This window comes from Argopecten irradians, chromosome 14 (genome assembly GCF_041381155.1).
Source record: "Argopecten irradians isolate NY chromosome 14, Ai_NY, whole genome shotgun sequence".
In the NCBI taxonomy this organism is placed as follows: Eukaryota; Metazoa; Mollusca; class Bivalvia; order Pectinida; family Pectinidae; genus Argopecten; species Argopecten irradians.
In genome coordinates this window covers 3097365-3106858 of record NC_091147.1, presented here as the reverse complement: position 1 = coordinate 3106858, position 9494 = coordinate 3097365, and the positions used below count along the sequence as shown (strand labels likewise).

Below are 9494 nucleotides of genomic sequence, written 5' to 3'. Positions count from 1 at the left end.
TATGTCGGTCCTCAATTTATATACGTTCAAACTTATTCACAGTAGGGGTTATACCTTCTTATAGCCGGATTTTCGTCCCCAACTTGGAATAAAGTCTTTATACAGTGTAATAGTTTCTGATAATATAACATATAACGGACACCCAGGGGCTATGGCATCAATATTCTGTACAACGACAGTGTATCGTGCAGCGGAGGCCTCGGACTGAGAGACGGGTGAGTAAGGCTATTCACATTGACGGTTTGTCAGCGACATCATTGAGAGAAATCGATTTATAGGGATATAGTCTCAAAATAGTAAAAAGCATAGAGCGAGCTTTCGGATGAATGTGTGAATGTGTACATGCATTGCCTGATTGGAAAATGTTTAAGTTAATCATAGTAACTACTTTCGATTTAATGTAAGACTTAACTGCTGATGTATCGTAACGTAACAAATAACTTCTCATTCACCTCAAAAGTTCTATGCTCAGAATCTTGCTCAGAATCACGAATCTCACGTTCTCAACTTTCCTTGAGTATAGTTCTACCCCAAGTGCTCAAGATCACAATAAGTTCGCAAGATGGCAGGAGGTAGATTTGTGCAACGTGAATTAAGAGAACGTGTTCTTCCAAGACCAAGGGTATTCGTGGACAGGACAAACCCCTTAGAAACTTTAAACGAGGACGAAGTGTTCCGTCGGTTTAGGTTTAGACCAAGAACGATCATTTTTATTGTAGGTCTAATAGAAAATGTTGTAACACATCGTACGAAACGCAGCCTCGCGCTTCCGCCTCTATTGCAGGTGCTAGTAACATTAAGATTTTTAGCAACAGGCGCGTTCCAGCAGTTGATTGGCGATTCTTTGAACAGGATTTCCCAGCCCACCATTAGCAGGATTGTGCGGCGTGTCACAAGAGCTTTGACCAGTCTTGTGAAAGATTTCATCAAATTTCCGACTGGCAGGGCGGCAACAACAGTCAAACAAGAGTTTGGGTCAATAGCAGGTAAGATCGTGCATGAAAAAATATTGTTTTCAAAACAAAAAAGCTCACATATATTGAAATAACAGCAGTTACACACGCCGTCCTTCAAAACAACACTCAATCCAAACTTCAACGGTAGCGGAAGTGACGTCAGTGATGACGACGGTGTTACTAAACAAGCACCTTGTGTGACAACAAGCTACATGTAACTTGAGTTGAACACTAAAGTTGTTCATGGTTTGTTCGTTTGCATTTCATATCACAGTTTGATGTAATTAAATTATACACATCAAGCGACTACAGTATATGGAACTAATAAATGTGTATATCATAACTAATTAATGTCAATTAAAAACGCAACTAAAAAGAGTTGCATTCAAGTCAATGATCATTAGTCCGCAGTCTTATTAATGTGCCGACACGACGTTTGTTTGTCGACTTTAAAAAAATTGGAAAGGGCCTCAAATAAGATCAACACATTTTTGAAAATTCAAAGTATATTTAATAAGACAAAAACGAAATCAATATGGACAAATCATAGCAACTTACGAAATTATTTAGATAAGAGAGAGAGATTGATAAGGCCTAGTACATGTACATGTACAGTAAATGAAATACAGTAGTTAGTTTGATATATTTCAATTTAGCCTAAATATCGATTTGACGAAAAGACAATGTAAAACAATGAGCCAAAAAAACGATAAATGAAAATACATAAATAAACCAGTGTATATATAATTTCAAGCATTATTGTTCATATATAGTAATTACAGGTGCCCGGGTTCTATGTAATATAGAAAAAAATCATAACCCCCCTCCCTCCCCTATATTTTTGTACAAAATATAGTACAGTATGGGGGAGCTATATTTACTCTATATTACATAGAACCCTGGTAAATAGTTAGGAGTGTGTTGGGTTTTTTTCTATACCTGTGACGATATCTAGTACTTGCTGGAAAGCATTGCTCTCTGATAAAGAGTTAATATGAAACAATCACAAGTGTATGTTTGTATAATAGAGATAAAATGTACCGCGTATATGCAATGCACTTATATATACATGTATACTGTACCTGTGTTTCATTGATAACGAGAAAAGAAAGCTGAAACAAAACAATCATGAATAAAATACATTGATGTGAAAATATGAAATACAATACCGGTTCCCTTTACTCATTCTAAGGATTCCCTAATGTGCTCGGCTGCGTTGATGGAACCTTCATCAGAATAAAACGCCCAACACAGAACGAAGCTGACTTCCTGAATAGAAAAGGGTATCATTCCCTTAACGTACAGGTAAAATTACGAAAATAAATATTTCTTCGATACACGAAATGTATGTCTCATAACAGGTCAAGAGAGACAACTCCTACAGGGAGGTGAACTTTTTACCGGTAGATTTTTGACTGTCCAAATAGTCATTAATGCCTTGACAAAGTTAGTTGCATACGTAATGTGCACAGTCTTTCAAATAATAAATATCTTACCTGTGTTGATCTTGAAAAGTTTATGGAAAGTATTATTACTGATACAGTTTTTTTATATGCAGGAAAACTTTGATTAAATAGATCTTCTGTACATAATAAGCTATTAAATTTGTGATTAATATTAAATCGTGCTTTTTTTTTTTTTTAATTATGGTAATTCACTATATTTCACTTTCTTTTGATGTGAAATTTCACTTTTCATATGAAATGAATTATAAACCATATTGTAAGATGTTAATGTAGTTTCTATACAATGCTGAAATTCATCGTTTTTCTATATAAATAACAAGTATAAACTAATGCACATATAATAAATATGAAATACACTGTTACATGTAATGTGTATTAATGCAACAGGCAATCTGTGATGCCCACATGAGGATAACAAGCTTCAATGCATCCTGGCCAGGCAGTGTCCATGACTCCAGGATTTGGAATTCCTCTGCATTGAAAGACCAATTTGAAAATGGTAATGAGTCAATTATATTCTTAGACAGTTGATTCGAAGACGTTCACGAATTATTTCATACGTTACAATATGGAGATTTGATATCTCTACATAGATAAAGATTGATAATGAAAACAAGATGTTTATGTAGGCTAATTATTTAAGTTTTGTTGTTTCAAATAATTGAAAAGTGGGGATTTTTTTTAACACACTATTGTTGAAAGTCTAAATAGTCATCTTTTAATTACATAACAGGAGTACATGATGGTTTGTTGCTGGGAGACTCTGGGTACGCATGCAGAAGGTATATGATGACACCATACCTTCATCCAGCTGACCGGTCACAGGAACGGTTCAACAGCAGCCTGTGTAGGACCAGAGTTCGAGTAGAACAAACCTTCGGAGTATTGAAGGCCAGATTTCCTTGCCTGAGATTCGGTCTCAGAATGGCACCTGAGTGTGCAGTGACTGTGACATCAGCATGTATTATATTGCACAATATAGGTATTTTAAGGTCGGACATCTTGGATGTGGAGATTGATAACAACAATCAACTCCATATCCAAGATCAGGGAGTACTTGCTCAGCCAGATGGAAAACATGTAAGAAATCATATTGCCAGACAATACTTTTAAAATAAGTCAACTCTGTTTGATATGCCTATGTATCACTTCTTAGGTGTACTTAAACATAACTAAGTTGATAAAAAGTGTGTAACTGTTGAGTTGTAGATTGTTGTATTTTGCCAAAATTTACAAACAACACAACAATCTGTAATTATATATAAGTCAACAGATATACCTAAGGTTAAGCCCCATGCATAGCAATCTCATTAAAATTAGACTTGAAATTCTGCTCCCACTATGCTGTTCTACGTTACGTTCCAATACAAGATCTAACAACTTCCCATACAGGGTCACCTCAGACCATGTAAGAACTTGTATTAGAGCGTAAGGTAGAGTATCGTAGTGGAGCGGATTTACAAGTCTAATTTTAATAAGACTGCATGCAAAGACACTTTGTATCAACTTATTTGTGTTCAAGTATACTTTAGAAGTAATATATTGAAACTGTCGCTTGTTTTAACAAGATATAATTCAATTTTGCTTGTTACGAGCATTTTCATTGGCTTAAAAATTTACTTTATCAGCCCATAAAGGAAACAAATGGCGTCACCGTTTGTAACGTCGCTTCTGATTGGCTGAGATGACGGCGTAATAATTTTATAGACAAAAGAGTCCCAAAATGAATTTTAAATGTTGAAGAGATTATCTTTAGTAAATTGAATTATAAGGATTAATTTGAATAGATTTTTTATGTTATGGAGATATAACACAAAAATCTGAGTGTACTCTCATCATAAACCGCTTCGCGGTTTATTTAGAGTACACTCAGATTTTTGTGTTATATCTCCATAACATAAAAAATCTATTCAAGTTAATCCTTAAATAAAAGTTAAATACATGTACATTTAAAATTGAAATTCGTGCTGTAACTTCAAGGTCCAGTAGGCAAATTTTAAGTCAAGCACTTGCTTTTCTTTTTCCAACTTTTCACTTTCAGTTTTGATTCTTTTTCTGTCCTCTTTTATTTTCTCTATTTCTTCTTGAAGCCTCTGGTTGTCAAGAAGGAGGTTTTTTTCTGTCAGGACAGATGTGGTTTTCTGTTTTTCTGAAGTACAAATGTTCAAACACACATTTATGTTTAAACAATAAAAAGAACCTCTATCACAAGGTGAAATCAATAACAAAAGCATGCAAATTATGTGCAGAGTTAGATCTCTAATATTTCTAAAAGCACAGCTCAGTCATTGGATTTCTGGGATTTTGTTACATGATCATAAGATAGATGTTGTTTTAAAAATACCATTAACTAACTTATTTTTGAGATGGCTTCATTTTATGTTTACATGTTCAATAACTTTCACAGCAATTTATGTTCTTGATTTAAACTCATTTGAATATTGAATGACAGATCAAAATACTTACTACTTCTGGATTCATCACAATGTGATGTTGACAAACGTTTTCCTGAAAAAAATAGAGAAACAACTTCATTACCTCTTACCAGTATAGCAAAAAATATTTAGTACAAAATAAGAAATCAAATAACTTACTAGACTTACCAAAACTAATTTCTCAGACTCCTTGTTTTTCCACTGGTTGAGGAACTTTGAAAGATGATTTGTTTTTAAAAGAGTTGGGGGAGTTATCAAAATTAAATACTGGTAACATGTATTCATGTATACAAAAAGAGAATTTTATAACAAATTGTATTGTGTTCTAGTTAATTGATTATCTGAGTGTGTTGATAAAACACTGCAACTGTAAATACTTACCACTAATGGGCTCATCAGTAACGGTAACGGTAGTACTACATGTAGCAACGTTAGGGGCATCTGAACATGATGGGACATCTGAACATGATACAGTGACTGAAAAAAAGTTAAAAGTATTACATAGGGGTTCCAATTGTTCCTCAAGCCACGGAAACTTATTAGGTCACCTGATTCCTATTAACAATTTTTCCACGACTTACCCCCAGGAGCCCGAGAGGTGGGGCCAAAATTGGTCAAAATGGCTAAAATAAGAAAAAAAAAACTCTTCATAGATTTTTTTTGTGTCTTTGTTTCATTCTGTATCCGAACTCAGGTGACCACTAAGGCCCATGGGCCTCTTGTTTTAACATTGAAAGCACAAAGTGAGAATAAAACCGTTACAGCAGTTCAACGCTTTCACAGTTCAGATCCTTTATTTACTTACATGTAGTATTTCCTGATCCATTTGTTGATGGAAGTGCAGCTGGAAAAAAATGAGATCGAAGTAATATAATCTGTTGACTAACAAAACTGTCAATTTTGGACATATTTTTTGTACAAAATAAGATCAAATATGTTGTATTGAGGTCATAAGAATTTAATATGCTTGATTACTTCAACATTTAGATAAAAAAAATCATGACTTTTGTATGTTTGCTTCAATACTTCAGTTGGTTAGTTGGTTATCGTGTGTATTTTATGATAAGATAAGCTGCTGTTTTAATTGAGATTACTTTTACCACAAATAAGCTTTACCTTGAATTTCATTCAAACTGTCAGCACTGCAAATCCTCTCTCTGGGCAGATTGGCAACACTGCTGTTTTATAACATGAAACATCAAACAATGGTGATAAGTATGAACTACCTACAGTTATTAAGTTTTATCCCCTTAGAAATCTAAATAAAGATTGATTTACTTCAGGTATCAAGTCAGATTCTGTTTTTTTGGCTATTGAACCCTGTTCATGCATATGTGTGTAAATGTAAATTGGAGTAGATGTGTTGTTCATCAAAAGATTGTGTATGTTACTTGTACATGTATATTCACTATTTTTACAATTTAAGCCTAAAATAATTCATATATTACACAAGTTAAACTATCCCTTTCTTTATCTGAATTATGCATTTATTATCTGGCCATAATAAGGGAAAGATTACAGTCAAATAACTCATATTAAATATTTGTACACACGATTCTGTGAATCTAAAAAATAATTCTCACTAGCCTTTATTACCTATTCCTGTATTATACAAATATTTGTCTTGTTGAAACACATCTTTTGGGCTCTGTCATAGCAAATATCTGAGAACTAAATAAATGAAAGATAAATCCAGAACTATTACATTGTGTTGAATCATTAATATATATAATACATGTATGTATATATATTACAATATTATACCCCCACCCTAATAAGTGGACTTACCATCTGTATCTATCCCACTAGGGATACCCATCATTCCAGGCCTTGAGCCTGTGGCAGCTAGAATAATCTCTTCAGCAGCAGAAGGGCTTTCTGGTGGTGGTCCGCCTCCCGTCCCAGGGTGTCTGGCACTATCCAATTTGGCCTTGGCTAATTATATTGAATGAAACTATTAATGACATACAATATTACAAAAGTATCAATTTTGTATTTCACCTTCCATGAGTTTTAATGACCTTTCTGTTTAAATCAAAAGGCTTTATATAGTGTGTTCTTTCTTCAAAAGTTCAAAGTACTGACACCATTTGCAAGAAATACTGCAAGTTTTATTTAAGAAAACAAAGTCACACACTTTTATTTTTAGTTGATAGTAGTTGTTCTATTACTTAAAAAAATAATACTGAAGGACCAAACAGTTTTATATTAAAGAACTATTTATGTTTACTTGAAATAGATATATCTTAATAAACCTTCAAGTGTGTCAATACAATCAGCAGAGTTGTAGAGTAATTTACATTGGATATTTATAAATTTAGCTTAGTTAAAAATTACCTCTTTGTTTGGTATTGAAATACTTTTTCTTTACGTCTTTAGTCTCTCTTCTACAGTTCTGGAATTGCCTAAATTCAATAATTGAAGAGCATTATTTATTATGTTCAGTCTGCAGGTCAATACAAATTATGTCATACATTTATCACAAAACTAACCCTTTCAGCCCTATCATGTGACACAAATGTAAATCTGAGTCTGATTTTACCACTCTTACATGGAAACAAAATTGAAGGTTTTTTTTTATCCATATTTCTGTAGCGGGATTGGACTGGGTCGATCATCGGTGACCAGGTACATGTAGCTCAGTCGGTAGAGCACTCGGCTAGTATTCTGAGGGTCCCTGGTTTGAATCCTAGCTGGTCTGGCCGCTACATTTTCTCCTCTCCTGTTACATTTCCATAAATACTAGTCACGTTACCACTACATGTAGCTTCATTTGTATACTATGCTGACTGGACAGCAGGGGCAATATATATTTATTGCTTATCTTAACAGAACATATTCTGTTGCAAATAAAAAAGCTATTTACTACTGTAACATTTCATCTATCACTATCAAAAGTCTTTAAGTTAATGTTGAGCCCTGTTATGAAATTAAAATTATTTCAATAAATTGATATATCACAGCCATTAGGCCCCATACAGTTGTACAGGATCCGGAGCCTGACGTTCTGCAAATAAACATACAAAATTAGCCGTATATAAGCCTAAATTTCAATAATGTATAGGGGTATTTTTATATACTTATCCTGTGTATGTATTGTATGTAGATTCTAGTAATATAAGCTTTCTGTGGTTGAAAATTTAAAATTATTATGTATCCAAATACATTGTAGATCTACTTTTGTCCGATCTCTGTACATAAGTAGACCTACATTATCACATTACAAAATACACCTAGATATATTGGTGGTACAATGTAGCCCTAGTTAAAAGTTTGTGTCAGGCCATGCAGAAACAGAAAGTTGAACACCGAGGCGACGTTTTGGGCCTAGTCAGCTTAGGCTTAAATCACGTAAATTGTAAACAATATTGTAAGTGCAGTGGGATAGATTATAAAAATAATAGGCATGGGCCAGCAATTAAACTTATCGTAATGGTCAGCTTGATCCGGTAGATGACAAAAGAGCTGCTTCGTCTGTAAATGATGTCTATTCAATAACAAATCCTATATTCTAAAAATAGATACGAAACGTGATTGGGTGACGCGCGTAACACTAAAAAGCGGCACAGCTGAGAAGCGTAAACGGACAAACAACGCCAGGCCTCAACTACGGGCAGATACTGTAAAATCAGTGTTTTTCGCTATGCGGAATTGTGTAAGCTTATGACTATCAACTTAATACCCTTTTCATAATGGTATATGTACGCCTTCTGAAAATGATTTTATTATTTCATGTGTGTTTTCATGATACTTACGAATTTAGGACCTGGGTGATGTTGTCCCATGTTTCTTTCCTCTTAGCAGTTAATTTTGTAATGCCAGGCCCAGACATTGATCCAAACAGTACATTTTCGTTAGAATGTACTGCTTGGATCAAGGCTGCCTCCTCCTCCGCAGTCCACACAGTCTTTTTCTTTCTTTCCTGGCCACCTTGACTGTTGTGGTCAGCCATATTTTGTCGTCTGCTTATTTACAGGTGCGCGGATTGGCGCGTAATTTAAAAATCGGACCCCAAACATTAGAGAGTTCTCTTAGTTACCGTTCTCCACTGAGAACGTTCTCAGAAAGTTTCGTGAATAGGAGTTTTGAGTACGTTCTCACCGGAGCACAGTTTTGAGCATGAGTATAAAAGTTGAGTATGAGCATAAGAACGGTTTCATGAATACGGGCCCAAGGGTATTCGTGGACAGGACAAACCCCTTAGAAACTTTAAACGAGGACGAAGTGTTCCGTCGGTTTAGGTTTAGACCAAGAACGATCATTTTTATTGTAGGTCTAATAGAAAATGTTGTAACACATCGTACGAAACGCAGCCTCGCGCTTCCGCCTCTATTGCAGGTGCTAGTAACATTAAGATTTTTAGCAACAGGCGCGTTCCAGCAGTTGATTGGCGATTCTTTGAACAGGATTTCCCAGCCCACCATTAGCAGGATTGTGCGGCGTGTCACAAGAGCTTTGACCAGTCTTGTGAAAGATTTCATCAAATTTCCGACTGGCAGGGGCGGCAACAACAGTCAAACAAGAGTTTGGGTCAATAGCAGGTAAGATCGTGCATGAAAAAATATTGTTTTCAAAACAAAAAAGCTCACATATATATTGAAATAACAGCAGTTACACACGCCGTCCTTCAAAACAAC

The 9494-nt window shown here is 34.8% G+C and overlaps 2 protein-coding genes across 2 annotated transcripts; one reads left to right on the top strand and one right to left on the bottom strand.

Annotated features, from left to right (window-relative positions):
* The first annotated feature begins 543 nt into the window (after positions 1-543).
* LOC138308033 (putative nuclease HARBI1) lies at positions 544-3535 on the top strand. The gene is made up of 4 exons (XM_069248982.1): positions 544-986; positions 2149-2261; positions 2810-2921; positions 3156-3535. Exons 1-4 carry the CDS (start codon positions 563-565, stop codon positions 3533-3535), a joined length of 1029 nt encoding a protein of 342 aa, XP_069105083.1. The 5' UTR covers positions 544-562.
* LOC138308002 (uncharacterized) lies at positions 1445-9024 on the bottom strand. Its single transcript, XM_069248959.1, has 9 exons — positions 8613-9024; positions 7195-7262; positions 6646-6792; positions 6441-6459; positions 5974-6035; positions 5663-5701; positions 5239-5334; positions 4889-4930; positions 1445-4571 (listed from the first exon to the last, which is right to left on the bottom strand). The coding sequence occupies exons 1-9, from the start codon at positions 8807-8809 to the stop codon at positions 4372-4374; spliced, it is 870 nt and encodes a 289-aa protein (XP_069105060.1). The 5' UTR covers positions 8810-9024; the 3' UTR covers positions 1445-4371.
* Positions 9025-9494: the final 470 nt, after the last annotated feature.